General features: G+C 40.5%; 1 protein-coding gene across 3 annotated transcripts in view; it reads left to right on the forward strand.

The window, feature by feature from the left end:
- The window catches only part of LOC148511753 (teneurin-1), a 658333-nt gene that overhangs the window by 346103 nt on the left and 288957 nt on the right, over positions 1-23273 (forward strand). For all 3 annotated transcript variants that reach the window (XM_088482875.1, XM_088482876.1, XM_088482877.1), the window contains 2 exons: positions 12909-13106; positions 13453-13653. In XM_088482875.1, the coding sequence (XP_088339001.1) occupies positions 12909-13106; positions 13453-13653 (399 nt within the window). The remainder of the gene's footprint in view (positions 1-12908; positions 13107-13452; positions 13654-23273) is intronic.

The raw sequence follows: 23273 nt of genomic DNA on the forward strand, positions 1-23273 counted from the left end.
CACAAACAGTTATTCATAAAACAGTTTGTTAATTAATTGCTTTGGGAATTGATAACAAGTTTCACTGGCTTTAGACACTTAAGATTGTGTCATATCCAGAGAGATAAATGAGATTGGGAGAAAAAAAATATTTATGCATGTACCAAGATTTTCCCATTCTTTTTATTGGCACATTAATTGCAACATTGTTAACAGCATATGCACTATTCAAATGCCCACCCAGCACAAGCAGCAGAAAGCCTGGGCTCGTTGGCATAAAATGGTGAAAACATGAGTGTAATATTAGGTCCCTTTCCACAGAGAAAGGCAGCTCTATCCTCACTACTGATTGGCTGGTGGTGAAGAGGGATTCACTTCTCTTATGTTTTTCCACCATTACTAAGGATCAAGGTAGAGGAAAGTAGACATTCAGCACAGAGGAATCCATTCATTTTTGTCTGGTTTCTATGTGTAGAACACATACTGGAAACACTATTGAAATTAATGGCAAAGTCTGGTGGATTCAAATGTTTTTAAATTGATGAAATTGCTACAACTGATATGTATTTAAAAGAAAATAGCTGTGTAAAAGATTACAGCATTGTACAAAGAATTTCTGTTTTTAGTTTGGTTATGTTTAACAATTAAAGGAAGGATGGGGAAAAATATTTTTAGTAGATTTCCCCAAACAGTTTGCACCATTCATACAATAATAAAGAAATATGTTCACAACAGCCTCCTATCAGTATTAATGAGCATTAAAATAAAAATTAATTTCACAGAAAGTTACAACAAAAGCCCGTATGGAGTAAAAGTTATCCTTTATTAACAGTTTATTCATTAACAGTTTTTTTATATTGCTTACATATTTCACAGTTGTTTGTATAGAGGGCCTGATTCAGAGCCGGACGCTATTTGCGAACGGTCGTTCTAAAAAAGGGTCCGGACATTTAAATTGAGCGCTCGCTCTTTGCGGTGTGTTGACGCCTATATGTCTGAGCAAGCGCTCAAAAAATGCGCTCGCTATTTTGTAAAGATGCCCCTTTGCCGTTCGCATCACACGTCATCTCCGGTATTTATTAGATTCATCGGGAACATCGAAAGGCATCTGAACTGCTCGCAGTGGTTGTGGTACCACTATCACTGCGAGCAGTTCAGGCTAAAAGACAACAAGTGACGTGGTCGATGACGCTCCTTTACTAATTATGCACTCCCATTAAACTCCCTTTTGACCATTAGGCACGCCTGCGTTCGGAACTCCACTCCCCCATTTTCAAGCACCTTCCCCTGTTACCACCCACAAACGGTACATTCTGTCAATCAAATTAGCAGCCCCTCGCTGTTTTACGAGCGCACTATTTCCGACCGCAATGACTGGTTTGTGCATGCACATTACGACCCATACGCATGCGCAGTTGTGCGAACATCACCCAGAGCGAACGAGCGGCCGCTTACGAGCGGCTCTGAATCAGGCCCTGAGTATTTATCATTCACATTAGTTCCTGTCCTATTGGAGCATATAGTCTAAATTCCCTAACACACATATACACACAATAGATGACATTTTAACCCCTTCACTGTGGAGGATGAGTGGGGCTTTTCATTCACATATACCTTAGAATTGACTATGACGAATCCCACTTGTCATCCAAAGCAGAGTGCCCACTCTAACCTTATCTTTTTCCCACGAGCACTAATCATCAGTGGGGAATCCTGTGAGCATGCAAAAAGAAAGAGAAAAGTATTGTCTCTTTGTTGGCGCACATAAGAAGAAAGAGAAATAATATGTAAAATTTTACTTTTGTTATACTACTTAAAAATCACTTTACCTTTTTAGTGAAATATGAGATCATAAAATATAAATAATAAAGTGATTTTTAAATAGTATAATAAAAGTTACATTTTACATATTATTTTTCTTTCTTCTTATGTGCGCCAACAAAGAGACAATACTTTTCTCTTTCTTTTTGCATGTTTACTCTCTTATTGTCTTTGGCAGCACCCCCAGAGGTTAGTTACTCATGTGATCTATATCAGTCATTTGGGGCCAATACACAAATATTTCTTTGTTTAAACCAAAACCTAGTGCAGAGGTGTATCCCTAATCCCTTATCCTTTATTAAATAGGGAATCCTGTGAGTCAATGGGTTGGTTCCTGAGAAGTTATGCTGGCGCGTATGCACACTGACATTATTTAGTATTGCCAGGGAAGGGGGATTGAATTTAAGTCACTCTTTTTTCCCTATCCCTCTAGATAGGTATTCCCTATCTAGAGGGATAGGGAATACCTTGTTTGAAAAAGGGGAGTCTCCTCTTAAACTATGTTCCCTAGTAGAGATTATTGCCTGGAGATCAGTGTGATTACCTGACAAGACCCACTGCGCTACAGAAAAATCATGTAGTCCAGGGATGGGGGAATGTCTGCCCCCAACCTGGCATCCATAAAATCAAGTACACTCTTTCAAATGATGGATCCCTTTAATACTTATTGGTTGATGATCAACTATAATCACTGGACAAGGTAACACTGTGCTATAAAAATCATATGTTTTCCGTATATGGGCGGAGGGCTCTATGTGACCTATCACCCCTATAATGACACTGGCAACTTTGTTGGCACCCGTCTTTAAAATAGGGGACTCCACAGTTTAAAATTATGTGGCTCACTAGTAGCTATTGTTTGGTGATCACTGGACAATATTACACTGTGCTATGGGAAATAAGTGTATTCCATATATGGGCTGGAGGGCACTGCATGCTCTTTAATGCCCATTATTAAAGCTGCCCCCTAATTCAAATTATCTGGCCCCACATAGCAGCTAAGTCTGGTGATCACCTATGATCTCCTGACAATATCACCCAGCACTACTGAAAAAAATTGTTTTCCATACCTGGTAAGGGCAAATTGTGCCCTACCTCCCCCATATTCACATGCACATATATGGGGGCACCCTGTATTGAAAGAGGGAAGTCTACTCTTTCAAAAGATGTAACTCCTTAATAGTTATTTCCTGGTGTTCACCAGACAAAAACTTAAACAGTACACAAAAAAAAATGTGTCCACCGATAGGGGGATCTAAAGCCCATAGAATAAGAAACAGAATGCCCATCTGAACATGGCCACTGAAATCAGTGCAATTGTGAAAAGAGCTGCAGTTGCTGACTGCGACATGTCTGCTTCTGGCTAGCCACTCCCCGTTACCACCCAGGAATGCCAACTGAAATTGCCTCTTTCTTTGGTAATCATCGGGACGCATGAGCAGTGCAACTCGGATGCATGCGCAGATTGAAAAAATCATCCACTTACGTCCAATATCAACACTACATCCACCACTTAAATGGTTCCTTAATGCAATAGGTTGTATAGTTTATAAAATGGTAGGCCTGCTACCATATTCTTCCTACACATAGGAAGCATTTAAGTCAGGAGAGCAAAATAAAAAAATAGCATTTTCATTTCAAGTACAGATTTTGTTTTCAACACTTAAGGTGCGTACACACCGTACGATATCTATGAACGATATGAACGATAACGATATCATTCAACGATATATCATTCATATTGTTCATTTTTATACAGTGAACGACCAACAATGTGCGTTCCTGCATGAACGATATCTTTGATCATCCATGCATGCAGGCTATGTTGCACAATATCGTCAACTTTGCCTGTTCAGAGATGTGGCAGGATGACTTCACTGAAAGATATCTTTCAAGTCATTGGTGGTACAGATCGTACCGTGTGTATGCAGCTTTTCACATAGAATCCTACTTTTTACTGTTTTGGAAAGATCACATAATGGCAAAACAAAAACCACAAAGTATTTATTTGTGGTGCTAATAAGATGAAAAAAAAATCAAGTTTGTTTTAGGTTCCTTTTCATGAAATGAAAAAAAGAAATCACTTTTTTGACCATTGGGTATTAAATAAAATTAGATGTGTTAGAGTGTGTTAAAGGACTAAGAGGGGTATTCAATATGAAATGTTAACTTCACTGTCGAAGTTAACATTTCATATTGGAGTTTTTTTCTGCGTTATGTCTAGTGCATGCTCCCGCTTATCCCCGTATTCAATATAAAATTAACGAAAACGGGAAACTCCGAAGTTGGATTTGCGTAAAGTTATGAATTTTTCCTTAAAATAATTGTAAGACCCCCCTAAAGTTGTAAAAACATGGGGGAACACTATGGGTACCCCCGTTTTAGCCTTTAATTGAAAATCAGGGATTTAAATAGCCGCAGCAGGTGTTTTTTTCCCGACATTGAAGAAGTGACGCAGAAGAGCACTTAGGTTATTTTTTTTGTTTTTTAAGTGGTCCCATCAAATTTGGGGTACATGAAAATGGGTACTAGCATATTTTGATGTCCCTAAAGTCAGTTTTTAAAAATTCTGCATTTGTGCACCTGCCGCTATAATTCTATTCTTCAAAACACCTGCCGCATACTTGCAGAATAGCCCTGAACCTATTTCCCTATTGTTTAACAATTTTTTCCCATTTTTTTTTTGCACCCCAATTTTTAAGTAAATTTTTTGGGGTGTCCCTATTTTTTTTAAAACTTTTTTTGACACAGTTCTTTTTTAAATGTCATTCTCAGGGGTGCAGGCTATTTTTTTTAAGCCTGCACCCCTAAACCCCAATTCTGCACTTTTTTTCGACCCCTATTCAATGGTGAAAACTTATCACTGTTTTTTATCAAAGACTTGTCAAAACTGCGATAAGTCTTTGAAATTGAATAGGGTGTAAAAGTAAAACCTGCAATAATGACGTCATAATTGCGATATTAACGCAAAAAAGATGTTATCGCACCCTTATTGAATACCCCTGTAATAATATTTTCTGAAAATACTAAATCTTCTGAAAAAATCAAGGTACAATATAATTTGTGTGGGTACTGCATAAAAATTATTATTATGATGTTGGAATGTGACCAGTGCTAACGTCAGAAAATGGCCTCAGCACAAGAGTGAGAAAACCCACAGTACCAAAGAGGAAACCCACACAAAAATGAGGAGAACATACAAACTCCAGCCGGACATGTTCCTGGTTGGAATCAAAACCATGACTCCAGCACTGTGAGGCAGCAATCTAATTGATTAGTTCTAGACACTGCCTCTTTGTGAACAGATAGAATTTGAAACTATCAAAGAACTCATGACCAAGCACACAAGACTGTATTTTCTTACATTGCGTATACAATGCATAGCTAGAATATTCTGGTGTCCCAAAAAACCACAATGGTGTATTTAAAACATAATAAAAAAAAACCCACCACCACTGAAAGTCTAATGATGTTGTTGTTCTTTGCAATTAGTTCTATTTAAAGTCCAGGAAAGAAAGAAGATGGTACAGATGATAAGCACACAGTTTAAGATGTAACCTTTAGAAATCTAATATTTTTTTCAGTTTTTAATTTGAACTAGAAAAATGGCAGAAATGAATTAGTTATGAATAACTTATTATGGGTTACAGCAGTTACCTCTGCATTCGTTTTCATAAATGCCCCCCACGGATTTCTGTGAAATCACAAAGACATTTTTAATTACATAGAATATGAAACCATAAGTCAGAAGACAAAATGAACAGTAGAGAATATCTTGCATGAAACACAAAGTTATTGAAGTTGTTGGTTTGCATAATAAAAGGACAATGAGTGCCATTTGCCGTACTCATTCACACATCACAGAGACTGTTACCATGGGCGTCGGACCTGGGGGGGGCAAGGGGGCAGTTTACTACCTTAAACATTTTAAAGGAGGTGACCGCGGATGGTCAGGGGTTGTGCTTTATAGCAGTAGGCTGCACAGCCCCTGCACAGCATGGAGGAGGAGGTGTAATGTGCGGTCTTTAAGTTAACACACCGCACATTACAACTCCTCCTCTGTGTGGTGCAGGGGCTGCGCAGCCTATTTCTATAAGACACAGTCCCTGACCATCCACGGCCGCCTCTCAGGTAAAAGAGGGAGGGAGGAGAGGGGAGGAGAGGAGGAGGAAGGGGGACGTGGGAGCTGGAATGATTTTATGTTGCCCCCTCAATATAAAATCATTCCAACGACCCTGACTGTTACTCTAGCGAATGTTAAAGAACCAAATAAGTACATGGAAGCATTTCAAGATAAATAACTATAGTAACATAATAAAATTACATGATCACTCACAGTAGGTACTTTTTTAGATATACATAAATTGCTTGAATATCAGTTCAAATTGGAGTTAAAAAATAAAATGTTTCTACACAACTATGGACAGAAACTACTTGCAATAAAATAATATAAAGAGGTTTGATTAGAAGAAAACAAAAGTCACTATTTTTGCTCCTTTATTTACCCCATTACAGCTTGCTTTTATAATTTAATTCTCAAATACTGAAGTGCTTAGAAATTAACTCTAGTCAAGCTTGAAAGAATTTTTTTTTTTTATTTCATGTTGTTATTATTATTATTATTATAAGTAGCATTACAGGTTGAGTCTCCCATATCCAAAATGCTTGCGACCAGGGGTATTTTGGATAACGGAATATTCCGTTATTTGGAATATTTTCATATCATAATGAAATATCTTGGGAATGGGACCCAAATATATACATAGAATACTTTTATGTGTTATATACACCTTATAAACACAGCCTGCAGGTAATTGTATACAATATTTTCAATAATTTTGTGGCTCAAGCAAAGTTTGTGTACAGAAATTAAATTCATTTATGTTTCATATACACCTTATACACACAGCCTGAAGGTATTTTTATTCAATATTTTTAATAATTTGTGCCTTAGACAAAGTTTGTGTACATTGAACCATCAAAAATCAAAGGTTTCATTATCTCAGTCATGCTAAAATAATTCCGTATTTCGGAATATTCCGTATTTCGGAATATTTGTATATGGGAGACTCAACCTGTAGTACTATTCATTATTAGTAATATACCTAATCAGTTGGAACAAAAAAACAAAGATAACAAAACAAGAAATTATCAAGAAAGAATATAGCAAACATGTTCTCCATGACAGATATTATCTTACTTGCCTACTCTCCTGGAATGTCCAGGAGACTCCCGAATCTCAGTGGCTCTCTTGGATACTCAGAAAATTCTTCTGGAGACATCCCACTCTCGTCCCCTTATTGAGTGAAGTGGACTGTCCAGGCAACTTGATGATACTATTCAGACTGAATTGGTCCTGCCTCCTGCTTTACAATGCAGCTTATTGTGGCATTTTATAGCAGGGAGGTGCCACAATGATGCATTATGCCCCTCGCATCGTCTACCCTTCCCAGAATGGGCAGATGAAAAGTTAGCAACTATGGCTATTACTGAATTGCTTCTATGAAGGTGAAAATGGATTTAAGGAAGTGGGGTTTCTGTGGAGTATAGAAGATTATGTTTGAGAGTATTCTGCATCTCTACTATGTATCCATGGGAATAAAAAAATAAATAAAACAAATCTGGAGGCGGTGATTATACCATGACATATTAGGGCATAAATGGAAACATTTATGTTTATCAGTGTTTTTTAATTTACCTCCACTAAAAGTGCATATTCATTATTCATAGTAATTTCCTCATTCTATATATTTGTATTTATTCTGGTTTAGTTGATTATTCAACTAGTAAGTAGAATATCCTAAAATTCAACACTATTTTTGGTGACCTGAGGGGAACTAAAAGATCATTCAACTTAAAACACTAATAACAATTACATACATACACACACAGGGGCTGATTCTGAGTTGGAAGCAAAGCTATAGTGATGGCCATCCATACCTCTTCCATCAATGGCTGAGAGCTTTGCTGTAGATACTCAAAGGTTTTCTATTATCAGTAATTAATCATCAATGGTGAGCCATAGATAATTAGGCTATGCACATGTGCAAATGGCGCATGCACATAGTGGGGCTAGCATTCACCATCGTGGATCAGCCATTGATATGTTACCATCGGTGACATCCATGAAACCACTCACTATCAGACCATTGATAGTTGGTAGCCATTAATAAATGTGCTGAATGCTGCTAGTCACTGGGCTTTAGAATAAGTGATTGTAGTAGGAAGTGCATATATGCATTTCTTACACAACTTACTGTGCGAAGAGTGCAATGACTAACAAAGACAGAGAAGATATAGGAAGTCATAGAAAGCAGCCTCTGTCCTTGAATGTAATTTTCTGCAACTCTCAGACATAGTAGTGACTTACCATAAAGATAGATTGAGATGGAAGCCTGAAGATCAGGAACTAATTATTATTATTATTATTATTATTATTATTACAATTTATTATAGTGTGTCTCAAGTGTTCCGCAGTGCCGTACAGAGGGCAAAACAATAAGACAATACAGGGTACAACAGTGCAGTACAAATCTTGACACAGCCACTAATGCAATGTGTGCAATTTAAATGTACAGTATCAGCTGAAACCTGTAGCTGTTAGCATGGGCATGACATATCTAGTTAATCTGAGAAAACAAAAACAGGTGATTGGGGTCCAGGGGCAGATAGCCCAAGAAGGATGTGTGGCAGGTGTGCAAGAGAAGTAGGTGATGAGAACAGGACGGAAGGCCCTGCTCATTGAGCTTAAAGAAACTAAGATAAGGGCCAAATGTAGTAGGGTGAGAGTTTAGAAAATGTGAGTGGTTAGCAGTAAAAGCTCACACTTTTTCAGCTCGGCCAATGTAATAGAGTCCAAGAACATGCAAACTCGCATTTTTTAGACTAAAAAACTCTCACGATTTAAACTCTCATCCAGATGTTTTCCCATTTTGAAGATAAAATTCGACCAATGTGAGAATTTACTGCTAAACTCTCACATTTTCTAAACTATCACCCTATTACATTTTGCCCAATAACTTTGAGAATACAGGTGCTACCCCTAGAATTCTTCCAATTCAGACCAGATTTTTAATTCACCTCATGAGAGAAACCACCCTGAGTATAGTTTTCCTGATAATAACAAGCCTGTTTTATCTGGATTATTTGGATTTGAGGGAATATAAACATACAACAGCATATTTGTCCTTTAAAAAGAAGCCTGAAATTGCATTTATTACATAAGCAAACATCACATCAGGAAAGAGAACTGTCTTTTCTTTTTCAAAGTACGGGAGCCCTACTACAGATAAGAGTTACCTTCACATTGAGCACTTCAAAGCATATTCTACCATTGTCTTCCTGAAGACACTTAGCATTTTGAATGAGCTCCTTCCTGTAAGGAAAATAACCTTGTGGTCTGTCACAACTCATTTGTCAATGGATTCAAAAGCAATGAAGTCATTTTTATTGCAGTTAGTGTTGGTACAGGTTAATTAATTTGAGCAATGATATGTGATCATTTTTTTTTACTAACATTAAGAAGTTATTTAATAGAGAATAGTTAGGAATATTAAAAATGTGAAAATTTTTTGGTATTATTTCACTCACAAGTGAATTGCCAGTGAGTGAGGAAAAATGAATTATGTTAATATTATAATGTGTGCCGAATATATATATTTTACAAATGAATTGTCATAATAGGTGAAGATGTTGTTTCTGGCAGTCAACAGGTTAACATTATTGATCTGTTAGTACTGTAAGTGTAAGATTTCTACACTAGGCTGAAGATATATACAGTTGAGTAAAAAGTGACACTCGTGGAAAAGTACATTTTTTTTCTCAAATAATGTAAAAAAAGTGATTCTGGTTTTCAGTTTGTTGCAGGTTATTAGGGGTGTGAATTCCCACCATTCAAAATGTTCAACAGAGTTTCCTAAACTTTTTCAGGCAAAATAACCAAAATAAGTTGCACTGGACAATTTGGTCAATACTTAATGTAAACCTACAGTAGGACACTGCCAAGGGAAAAATCTTAAACCACGGTTTGTCTCAGGAAGAGCTTGTTACACTTTTTTTCTATGTTTGTTTGATACACTCTATAGGTCAAAAGGATTAAAAGAGCCCCATTTTTTCCAGTTTTAATTGAGCCATTCATGTACTGAAAATAACCTGAAAAGCTACAAGGATAAGCGGTAAAATATAGGAAGTTAAAAAAAATTGCTTAGGTTAGCAAAAGCTGAAAAAAAATAATGTAACTTTCCGATTTATAAAAAAAGGCCCTTTTCAGGGAATAATTAATGGGTTAAAAAATTACAGCTGTTCTGCTGCTATGAAGGATTTAAAATGGCAATGCCTTTAATAGCAAAACATCCCTTGTTTTGTTATTTAAAGCCTTGTTCTTTTAAATTTTGGGCTCCAAAACACCAGGAAGCAGCGGCTTTTACAATTTGCCACTTAGTAAATACACACCTGTTACACAAACTGCCAAGCAACCAACAAGTGCAACACATTTGTGCAAACAGTGTTGGAAAGAACTTCTTGTAGAATATATGAGTTCCCTTATAGAAAAATGCCAGAAGTGTGATTGGTGTATACATCTGCATAGTATACTGAGACAGTAAAATGTGTAAATACTAAATATTGATAAAAACTGGAAAAATGGGGTGTTCTAAAACTTTTGACCAGTAGTGTGTTATTCCTCCAACCACACTTCAGAGGCAAACTATGCAAATCAAACTCCACCAAGCTCATTTTCTATAAGGCTGTCCCCATTTCTGCTTTAGCCATAAACTGTTGCTGTGAGCTCACAGAACAAACTTGCTTCAGTCTCTCAAATATCATTGCATTACTTATACAGATTCATGGGTGTAACTACCATAGATACAAGGGGTTTAGCTGCTATGGGGCCCAGAGCTGAGGGAGGCCCATCTTCCTTGCCAATGTTACATGTGTTACATAAATGTTTCACCATTGGTGGTACATAGGGGCCCTTATAAACAGTGTATTGGGGACTTTAAATACCTAGCTACACCCCTGTATAGATTGCTTATAGAAAGAAGTTATTTCAAAAATCTTCTATGACTAACTGTCTCCAGCTGTATGTAACCTTCAAATATGAATGATAAACTAATGTGAGCTCAGGGTGATGAATGCACAATAGCAGGTTTGGATTGACTGTGAGTACAAAAGTTGTTAAAAATCACAGTATATAATGCACACACATTACAATAAATGCTTAGATAGATAGATAGATAGATAGATAGATAGATAGATAGATAGATAGATTGATTATAAACAACACTAATAAACATATATATGGGAAGCCTTTCCCGAACTGATAAGTTAATATACCTTTTTTTGTAACACAAGCAATCATTACAATGTAATCTTGCTTTCAAAAGTCATTTTTAGCATTTTATCCTAATTTGATTGCACATTGGACCTCATTCAGAGTCGGTCGAAGCGACCGCACGGTCGTACGGAAAAAGGGTCCGGATATTCAAATGATTCCCTCACAAGTTGCATCCCTAAGTTCGGATCGGTAGTTGGTTGACCAAGGGGAGGAAGCGATCGGAAGACAAAAAAATACGCCCCCTTCTCGTACACTTTGCACGTCATCTCCGGGCATATAAGGATTAATCGAGACCATCGGGAACCATCGGCACTGGTCGTAGAGCTTAAGGTTGACCATACCCTCTCTTAAGCTCTACGATCATGTCAGTGTAAAAACCTCCCATGTCACATGTGCCATGACGCTACTTTGTTAATTATGCACTCCCATAATCCGTATGCACTCCCATAAAACACCGTTCGCATAATGAGGCACGCTGCGCTTGGATCTCCACTCCCCCGTTTTCAAGCACCTTCCCCTGTTACCACCCACAAACGCCTCCATTCTGTCACTCAAACTACCGACCTGGCTGTTTTCAAGGAGAGAGAAATTTCTGATCGTAGCGGCTAGTTTGCGCACGCGCATTGCGAACTTTACGCATGCGCAGTATAGCAAACATCGGTGGCGTACGACCGTGCGGCCGCTTCGACCGACTCTGAATGAGGTCCATTGAACCAGTAGTCATTGTCGTCATCATCATCAGCTTGCAACCTGCACCATGTTTTTACTATATACAAGTCCAGTCCCTCCAAACAGGTACATATAACTTTTCAATTGCCATCTTGACTAAAATTAGCATTAGCATGGCCATAGCATGCCCTTACTATACTTAAGGTGCCTACACACTTACCGACTTGCTGACGATCCGATATCGTGCACGATTTCCCTTGAAACTCTCCCCGGCAGCTCTGCACACGATCTGCACACAATTTGATGTCCATTCTTCAAACAATCTCTCCTACATGCAGACTTTTTTCAGTGCATCGTGTCCTAGATTGGCAGATCTGCCCTACAGCATGGCAGATCTGCCGATGCAATGTGCGACCAGCGGGTACGCGCATCGCATCGTGAGTGGGGACTCACGATTTGGGCATTTTTTACACGATCTGTCGTTCCAATGCATCGGTTTTGGCCAGATTGTGTAAAAAATTGCCAAGTGTGTAGGCACCTTTACTGTCTATACACCCCTTCCAACCCCGAACCCCTCCTAGCCCCCTTGTCGAAGGTTTTTGCAAGTGCAAACTGCCTGTATAAAGAGTTGCACATGGCAAAATGGAACATGTGCAATAAAAAACAGCAAGATGAGGCTGAAAAAATAGTATTTATGTCTTCCAACTCTGAATTAGGTCCTATACATTTATTAACCTCTGCTATGATAACCAATGTAGTTCTGAAGAGAGTTTGTTACAACAGTGAACCTCAGTGGAGTCTCTTTTATGGAGAGACAGTGTGCTTGTCAATCAAGGTCTCCACACATCTTCATACTGTACAGTATATTAAAGGACAAGCCTGCATGCCAGTGAATTAAAAAACCAACAAACAAATGTTTTGGGGCAGAACAATGGTCACTTCCTTAGTGCTATATTGTGAACTGATGCAAACATTCAAACATTACAAAATTGTTGTTCAAAAATTAATTTACTGTACTAATATTTTGATACTAAATATTAGAATAATGTTACAATATATTGAGAGGATGTGTTTTTCAGGCCTGTCTTCTCAATGGTCTTTTCAGATTCCTGCCCGGTATTGTGCAGTGGCAACGGCGAATATGAGAAGGGACATTGTGTGTGTAGGAATGGCTGGAAGGGAGCAGAGTGTGATGTTCCAGAGGAGCAGTGTATTGACCCAACCTGCTCTGGTGGTCATGGGACATGTATAATGGGGGTCTGTATCTGTGTTCCAGGATATAAAGGAGAAATATGTGAAGAAGGTTTGTTAGACACTTGTTTATATATTTTGAATATGAAATAACATTGTTTTATTATAGTATTTACTGTATTTGTGGCCTTTAAATTACATTGATTGAATTGTTTAAGGTATTTTTACTCATTATCCAGTACCCTTTTTATTTGTCTTGGATTATGGAAACTTGCATGCTTGCAGGTCTTTCTACTTACTTTGTATAGCAAATCTGCTTTGTCTCACCTATTAATATAATGTATGCATATGTGTATAAGACTTAAACTAAATCAATATAAAAATGAATTGTAAATAGGTAAAATTAAGTTGATCATGTTTGTTTTATTTACACTGATTTTATATTTTGTGTTATATAGAGAATTGTCTGGACCCATCATGCTCTGACCACGGTGTGTGCGTGCAAGGAGAGTGCCATTGCACTGCTGGCTGGGGAGGTGTGAAATGTGAGAATGTTCTAGCACTATGTCAGGAGCAGTGTTCTAGCCATGGAACCTTCCTGTTGGACAGCGGCATCTGCAGCTGTGAGCCACAGTGGACAGGTGCAGACTGTTCTACAGGTAACTATGCCTTTTATCATTTCAAGTGTTATCTATTTTACAGTCACAGCCATCATAGAGGTATTGCATGATCATTAATTGTATACAAACTTTTCACCTGTTGTATTACTGTGAGTTTAAGTGCTTCATCTTCTGGGTATATAAAAAACTGACAAGTGTAGATCTGTGATAAAGTCATTATTTACGGAAACAGTACATTATCTGTGATTTAGTACAAAATTGCTAAGTAAACAGAATAAGACATGCATAACTGAGAGACACCATGCCCGTTATTAAAGTTCCCAAACCGTGTGACATTTCGTGCTCAGAAAGTTAGCACAGTGTTCTCTATGATAGTTACAAAAAACAGCTGGATTGTAATTAGCAGTCAGTGGAATATAACAGTGGAACTTTTGACAGCTCAACAAGTTTGCATTTGTCTGTGTGAATAAATGCATACTCAGCATGTTTAAATTCTATTGACTCCCAGTTCATGAAAGCTTTTCAATTCTTTCCCATATCTGGGACAGATTTCTGTTCAGAAGGCAACAAATACCTTTTACGAGGAACTATAACCAGCTAATTGCATATCCTGGAAGACGCTGAGAAAAAAACATTCCAGTTTCATCTGTCATTAGTACAGTATGTCACCCGCACAGCATGGATTTTTTTTTTTTTATACATGTCATTGGTATTTACAAATAAATCATGCAGTACGTTGAATGGATGCAATATTTTCATGATAAAGGTCTTACTCATAAAATTAATATGATGCAAACAGCATTTAAAAATTGTGTTTAATATTTTTAAGAGCTTATGCTTTTTTAAAAGTATGTTCCCGTCAGTGTACTGCCCCTCTATAGCTAGTATTTGCAATGCCATTCCACTTTTCTGCTGAAGGGCAAAACTCTTTTTGTTTATTAACACAATCAGGAATAGGAATAGGGCTCATGAATGAACAGTGCAAGGTTCAGCAGCTGATAGCTGACCAACAACAAAAGAGGAGCAGTTTCCTATAATAAGGTAGGTAAGGTGTGCATTCATGGAAATCTTATTTCTAACAGTTACAGTAAATCTGATGGATGGAAGCAAATTAAAGGTGTTAACCAGAAGACAGTGAAAGAACCCACACTCTGTCGCTCTAATGGGAAAATATGTTACTGCAGATTAAAGCAAACTAGTAATCAGGCTGGCCATGGTCAATAACAGAATTTGAATTGGACGCATTACACAACAGAGAAACTACAACAAGACAGTGGCAGGACAAACACAAGGAAAGGGATATTCATACCATTACTGGAGAACAGAGTTCCCAGTCTCAGTGCGCTGTTCTGCCTATAGCAGCTGCCTTTCAGCTTGAGTCTACCCTTTGGTTCTTGGATACCTACAGGAGTTGGTATTGCATGAGGAATGTTGAAGCTCCAGCAGGTCAAACAGAAGGTGACAGGACCAGGTAAGGAAAACAAAATAGGCAGCAACAAGAATATGTCAGCACAGGCACAGAAAGAGAGGAAACAGAATACACAAGGCTCAAGACAAGCATTGATAAAGGAACAGGACAAGAACAATGGCCATGATTCAAATCAAAGCAACACTAAATAGCCCCGGGAGGGAGGTCCCGGAGCTATTCAATGCAGCACGTTTGTTGGTCCAACTAAAGGATATCTTCTCGCACCCTCCTGAGGGTGCAAGGAGACTAAAGTGCTGGCTGCGTGGCTGTTTGCCGGCTTAGCGCGGTGCTAACAGCCTCGCAACCGGCACTTTAGTTGGAGAATGGTGGTTCTCACGACTAAACACCCAGGTTAATTTGCGAGAACCGGCATTCTCCAACTTAACCTTGCTCTGATTTGAATAGCTCCAGGAGCTCCCTCCAGGGGCTATTTAGCATTGCTAAATAGATTGAATTGAGCACGGCCAATGACATGAACTGGGACTTGGACCAGGATACAGCTAACTCACAAATGCATGTACAAGGCAGGGCAAGCCATACAATGAACCCATAATCTCATTCATTTAAGCAGACAGTGTTGGAGGCCTTGAAATTACTAGAAGTTCACTACAGCTGGACTTGTTAGAGTGGAGAAGACAGACCAGAGAAAATAAATGGGAATACTACAGACGATAAGAAGAAGGATTCCACAGCACCATCTTCGGAGGCCAAGAAGTAGGCTCTGAAAGACAGATGTGATGTGTTCCAGCAGATACTTACAATGAGCCACGGCAGTACAGACAGGGTCACATGTATCACACTGCAGTGTTCATGTCATGTTTAAGTTACATACTCTGCGCAGTATTTCAAATGGCATGGCACAGTGCTGATTGTCAGGGAACAGGAGAGGGTCCCCAAAATATTGCAGCATACAAAATATACTAACTAACAAAGGGGATAGGCTATTGACAATACCTTTACAGTGCCAGACACAAGTGTCTCTAATTAATGCATATAATTATTTACATATGCAGAGATGTTTCTTAGTCTGTTGCTGTCTATGAGAAGGATTGAGCTCTAACCTAAAGACTCCTGTATGAAAAATTATGATATGATGCTACTGCCAAAGTCTCATTTACATGATCCTTTATCTAATTCAAATTAATTACATTAGGTTTTTTCTTGCCAACTCTACAGTACATACAAAACTCTAAAACATAATTCCTGAATCTGAAAAAATAAGTATACGTTTATCAGGCAAAACCATGATAATTTCATTACGTGCAACCTTACGGATACATATTGGTTTAAGCACTATTTTGTTTGTTTGTAACACAAAGCAAGGCTTAATAAAGGATGGTCCTTTACTCAGTTTCTTTATCATTTATCTGATTAATCGCCATAGGAACCAAAGATAAAATGCAACACATTGTAATCTGCCAGTCTTCATTTTCATTAATTTATAAGAGGTCAGCTGTTCTATGTGGTAAGTGGCATACAACTATTTATACCAGCAAATTGCTTTACTATGATAGATAGGGAGGCAATTTAAATTTTACTACCAATTTGGGGGCTGAATTTGAGTCAAGAGCAACTCCTGCTACTGGGTAAAATGTGCAAACTAAGGGCCTGATTCAGACCCGGTCGCAAGCGCTGAGCACTCGCAACTGGGTCGATGTTGCCCACTGGGCATGCGCACAACGGAGCCGGCTCCGTCGTGTGCATGTGCGAGACCCGGCTAGCGACGGGTGCTCCGTCGCTCCGGGTCTCACACCAAAGGGGGTGAGCTGTCGATAGTGATTGGTAGGCGTGGCCGGAGGGTGGCTTTGCATACAGAGCCGTTCCCAAGCGAACGCCTGCCATTTGTGGGCGGCCCCACTGACATCACCAGTGATATCAGTGGGAGAGCTTCCGACTCTATTAGACCCAGAAGCTCTCTGGGGCTTGCGGCCACGAGACCCTACCACAAGAGTCTCGTAGCAAGCCTGATGGTCGCGATGGTCTTGACCATCGCGACCATCAACCTGGCCGCTCGCTATAGCTGTGGGTGGTCACCCACAGTTATGCGAGTGGCCAGGAGGCCGCTCCAAAAACAAAAAAAACGCCCTGATTCAGAGCGAGCGCTCTTTCAGAGCATCCGGCTCTGAATCTGGCCCAAAGAGAGTTGTGATGGGGGCACAGCCTATGTTAACTCTAAAATGCAGTGTAAAAATTAGGGGTGTGCACCGGCCACTTTTCGTGTTTTGTGTTTTGGTTTTGGATCTGGATCTTTCTTCATTTTTTGGATCTGGATTGGTTTTGCCAAAACCACCCTTCCGTGTTTTGGGTTCTGGGTTTTGTGTTTTGGATCTGTATTTTTTTTTAAAAAAGCATAAAAACAGCTAAAATCACAGAATTTGTGGGTTTTTCTGCTCCTATGCTATTATTAACCTCAATAACCTTAATTTCCACTCATTTCCAGTCTATTTTGAACACCTCACACCTCACAATAGTGTTTTTATGTCCAAAATCTTGCACCGAGGTAGCTGATGACTATGCTAAGCGATACGAGTGGGCGGCACAAACACATGGCCCATCTAGGAGTGACACTGCAGTGGCAGACAGGATGGCAGTTTGAAAAACTAGGCCCCAAACAGTACATAATGCAAAGAAAAAAAAAAGGTGCAAGATGGAATTGTCCTTGGGCCCTCCTACCCACCCTTATGTTGTATAAACAGGACATGCACAATTTAACAAACCAATCATTTCAGCGCCAGGGTCTGCCACACGACTGTGGCTGAAATGATTGGTTCGTTTGGGCCCCTACAAAACAAGCTGGCAATTAATCTGTCCCTGCACAAACTGGCTCTACGGAGGCAAGATGTCGTCCTCATCCTCCTCATCCACCGATTCCTCACCCTCTTCAGTGTTGTGCACATCCTCATCCTCACAGACTATTAACTCGTCCCCGCTGGAATCCACCACCACAGGTCCCTCTCTACGTTCTGGATGCTGGTCTCCCTGGAAGAGTTGATAATTCATTTTTATGAACATCATCTTCTCCACATTTTGTGGAAGCAACCTCCTACGCCTTTCGCTGACAAGGTTCCCGGTTGCACTAAACACTCTTTCAGAGTACACACTGGAGGGGGGGCAACTCAGGTAAAATAGAGCCAGTTTGTACAGGGGCCTCCAAATTGCCTCTTTTTCCTGCCAGTACAGGTACGGACTGTCAGACATGCCTACTTGGATGCTGTCACCGATGTAATCCTCCACCATTCTGTCAATGGTGACAGTATGATATGCAGTGACAGTAGACATGTCAGAAATTGTTGCCAGGTCCTTCAGTCCGGACCAGATGTCCAAACTTGGTCCTGCCTAACCTGCATCACCGCCAGCGGGTTTCTTAGGATACCTAAGTTTTTTCCTGGCAGCCCCAGTTGCGGGAGAAAATGAAGAAGGAGCTGTTGACGTGTCACGTTCCGCTTCAGCTGACAGTGTTTTCACCAGCAGGTCTTTGCACCTCTGCAGGCTTGTGTCGGCCAGAAAAAGAGACACCATATAGGCTTTAAACCTAGGATCGAGCACGGTGGCCAAAATGTAGTGGTCTGATTTCAACAGATTGACCACCCTGGAATCCTGGCAAAGCGAATGAAGGGCTTCATCCACAAGTCCCACATGCCGAGCGGAATCGCTCCATATTAGCTCCTCCTTCACTTTCTCCAGCTGCTTCTGCAAAAGCCTGATGAGGGGAATGACCTGACTCAAGCTGGCAGTGTCTGAACTGACTTCACGTGTGGCAAGTTTGAAGGGCTGGAGAACCTTTCACAACATGGAAATCATTCTCCACTGCACTTGAGTCAGGTGTATACCCCCTCCTTTGCCTATGTCATAGGTGGATGTATATACTTGAATGGCCTTTTGCTGCTCCTCCATCCTCTAAAGCATACAGAGGGTTGAGTTCCACCGCGTCACAACCTCTTGCTTCAGGTGATGGCGGGGCAGGTTCAAGAGTAAAAGTAGTGGTGTTCCTACTTCCTCTCTGGGATGATGAACGACTCCCAGCAGCAGCAACAGCAGCAGCGGCAGCAGGAGGCGTAGCAATGCAGGATCCTCCGGAGGAATCCCGGATAGGAGAGTCAGTCATGCCAGTGACATGGCCTGCAGGACTACTTCCGATCCTGACTAAGGAGGAAATTGACGAGGAGGGAGTTGACGGTGTGGTTTGCAGGCACTTGGATACAACAGGACGACGGGATTTAGGTGTCCCTAAACTGCTTACGGTCTTAGCCAAAGTTTCTGAACTGAACAGTAACTTTTTATGAATGTGCTGCAGGTGCCGTATAAGGGAGGATGTTCCTAGGTGGTTACCGTCCCTACCCCTACTTATTTCACCTTTACATATGGTACATATGGCAAGACAGTTGTTGTCCGGATTTGGATAGAAATATTGCCAGACCAAAGAGGTGGAATGTTTGGTCTTCTGCCCAGGCATGACCATGATGGGCTTTTTCATCCCACGGACAACAACTGTCTCCCCCGGAGCCTGATTTAAACAAACCACATCACCATCAGAATCCTCCTCGCCAACTTCCTCCTCAGCGCCAGCTACACCAGTATCCTCATCCTGTTGTACTTCAACAGTGACATCTTCAATTTGCATATCAGCAAGTGGACTATGGGTGCTCCTTTCAGCACTTGCAGGGGGCATGCAAATGGTGGAAAGAGCCACCTTTTCCCGTCCAGTGCTGGGAAGGTCAGGCATCGCAACCACCACCACACTTGGACTCTCCTTGGGGATTTGTGATATCTTCTTAGAATGCACAGTTCTTCACTGTGCTTTTGCCAGCTTAACTCGTTTGATTTTTTTAGCGGGAGGAGGGCTTCCATCATCATGTGAAGCTGAACCACTAGTCATGAACATAAGGAAAGACCTTAGCCATTCCTTGCCACTTCGTGTCGTAAATGGCATATTGGCAAGTTTACGTATCTCTTCAGATGATTTAAATGTTTTTTTCAAGGTCATTTTCCTGAACTTTGTCATTTGGGATTGTATGTGCCCTCTACTATGACATTTGGCATCGGCCTTGGCAGACGACGTTGATGGAATGTTATTGTCTATGTCATGACTAGTGGCAGCAGCTTCAGCACTAGGAGGAAGTGGTTCTTGAACTTTCCCTATTTTATTTTTATCGGAGAAAGTTTGGTCCTACATTTATGTTATATTGCTATATACATGCGGCTAAGGCGCACACAAACACAGAAAATAATTTTTTATTTTTGTTGGAGACTAGTGCACTTTGTGGGTTACACCACCCTTTAAGAAATGAGCCAGTCGGCTCTTTACTTATGGGATACAGGCGCACGCTTGGCGCTGCTCCTTTGTTGATGCACATGCAGCTACAGCCCATACAATTCACAAAGACAGAAAAAAAAAAGAAGAATTTTTCATTCTTTGTGGAGCGCACTTTGGGGGTTACACCACCCTTTAACAGACAGACGCACGCTTGACGCTGCTGCTTTGAGGATGCATGTACAGTGCAGACAATTCACAAACACAGAAGAAAATGTTTTATTTTTGTTGGTGTGCACTTTGGGGATTACACCACCCTTTAACAGACAGATGCACGCTTTGCGCTGCTCCTTTTTTGATGCACGTGCAGTCACAGTGAACACAATTCACAAACACAGAAAATATTTTTTTATTTTGTTTGGAGTGCACTTTGGGGGTTACAGCACCCTTTAACAGTCAAGCCAGCCGGCCCTTTACCTATGACACAGGCGCACGCTTGGCGCTACTTTGTTGATGCACGTGAGGCTACTGCGCACACAATTCACAAACACAAAAAAATATATTTTTTTATTTTTTTTGGAGTGCACTTTGGGGGTTACAGCACCCTTTAACGGTCAAGCCAGCCGGCCCTTTACTTATGACACAGGCGCACGCTTGGCACTACTTTGTTTATGCAGATGCTGCAACTGCGCACACAATTCACAAACACAAAAAAATATATTTTTTTCTTTTTTTTGGAGTGCACTTTGGGGGTTACAGCACCCTTTAATGGTCAAGCCAGCCGGCCCATTACCTATGACACAGGCGCACGCTTGGTGCTACTTTGTTGATGCACGTGCGGCTACTGCGCACACAATTCACAAACACAAAAAAATATTTTTTTTTTGGAGTGCACTTTGGGGGTTACAGCACCCTTTAACGGTCAAGCCAGCTGGCCCTTTACTTATGACACAGGCGCACGCATGGCAGTACTTTGTTGATGCACGTGCGGCTACTACGCACACAATTCGCAAACACAAAAAATTTTATTTTTTTATTTTGTTTGGAGTGCACTTTGGGGGTTACAGGACCCTTTAACGGTCAAGCCAGCCGGCCCTTTACTTATGACACAGGCGCACGCTTGGCACTACTTTGTTGATGCACGTGCGGCTACTGCGCACACAATTCACAAACACAAAAAAAATTGTTTTTTCTTTTTTTTGGAGTGCACTTTGGGGGTTAAAGCACCCTTTAACGGTCAAGCCAGCCGGCCCTTTACCTATGACACAGGCACACGCTTGGCGCTACTTTGTTGATGCACGTGCGGCTACTGCGCACACAATTCACAAACACAAAAAAATATATTTTTTTAATTTTGTTTGGAGTGCCCTTTGGGGGTTTACAGCACCCTTTAACGGACAAGCCAGCCGGCCCTTTACTTATGGGACACAGGCGCACGCTTGGCGCTGCTCCTTTGTTGATGCACGTGCAGCCACAGTGCACACAATTCAAACACAGAAAATATTTTTTTATTTTGTTTGGAGTGCCCTTTGGGGGTTACAGCACCCTTTAACGGTCAAGCCAGCCAGCCCTTTACTTATGGGACACAGGCGCACGCTTGGCACTACTTTGTTGATGCACGTGCGGCTACTGCGCACACAATTCACAAACACAGAAAAAATATATATTTTTTGCACTTGGGGGGAGCACCCCCTGGACAACACTACAGCACCCCTTTAGGACTGGGACACTGCACAGGACTTTGGAGTGGACACAGCCCCTATGGACAACTGACTGCACAACACAGTCCAGCCAGCCCCTATGGACTTTGGAAGAGTGGACACTGCCCCTATGGACAACAGCAGCACAGCACAACACAGCCAGCCCCTATGGACTTTGGAGGAGTGGACACAGCCCCTATGGACAACAGCAGCACAGCACAACACAGCCAGCCCCTATGGACTTTGGAGGAGTGGACACAGCCCCTATGGACAACAGCAGCACAGCACAGCACAACACTACACAGCCCAGCCAGCCCTAACTCCCACCCTCCCTCTTCACTGTCCACAGCCGAGTGAAAAAATGGCGACGACGCGGGTACCTTATATAGAATCCAAAACCCGCGAGACCCGGAAGGCGGGATGATGACGTTTTGCCTCGATTTCAGATCCGAGTCAGGCGGGAAAAGTCGAGCCTAACTCAGATCGGCCTCGGATCGGGGGGGCTCGGATTTCAGAAATCTGAACCCGCTCACCCCTAGTAAAAATAGAGCTGGCTACCTCTTTTCAGCATGCAAACCATGCAGTACTGTATGTGCCCTGTATGCAGTGTAATATCATTTTCTAAATTTGTACCTAATTCTAAATAAATTATGTCTAAAATTATTACCACTCTTTAAAAGAGAGATTACACCCACAACCAATTCAGATTACAAGGAATAATATAAGCCATAACAATACGTACAACATACAGCATTTCATCTACTTTATAGCACCCCTCACTTAGAGGTGTATTTTCTGCTCAAAATGGCATTAAAATACAGTATATTCGTTTAATGATATGCTCCATCTTTATAATGGCTACATGGCCTTGCTATTGTGTCTGCTGAACCTTGGCATAAGCTTTAAGATGGAGGTATAGAGAGGTGGTATGGTATATGTTATGTGTTACCAGGTAAATATATTACTTCAATACACAGAAATATATAGTTTTTTGTTAATTATTTATTAAATGTTTTTAAATGGATATATTAATCAGAAAAGACACAAAACAATATACAATGACAATACTAAAGCTATTAAAGCACATGTATTATCTACAATATTATATTATAATATATTTTATGGTTTGCATATTGAACTGTGTATACATAATAATCAGAAATATATATAAAATAAAACTGGGTACTAGCAGTTCAATGTTAAGAATATTTAGGTTTCTTTAATACATTGTGCAGTCTCT

Source organism: Taudactylus pleione, unplaced genomic scaffold (assembly GCF_031769625.1).
Source record: "Taudactylus pleione unplaced genomic scaffold, aTauple2 ptg000296l, whole genome shotgun sequence".
NCBI classification, from domain to species: Eukaryota; Metazoa; Chordata; class Amphibia; order Anura; family Myobatrachidae; genus Taudactylus; species Taudactylus pleione.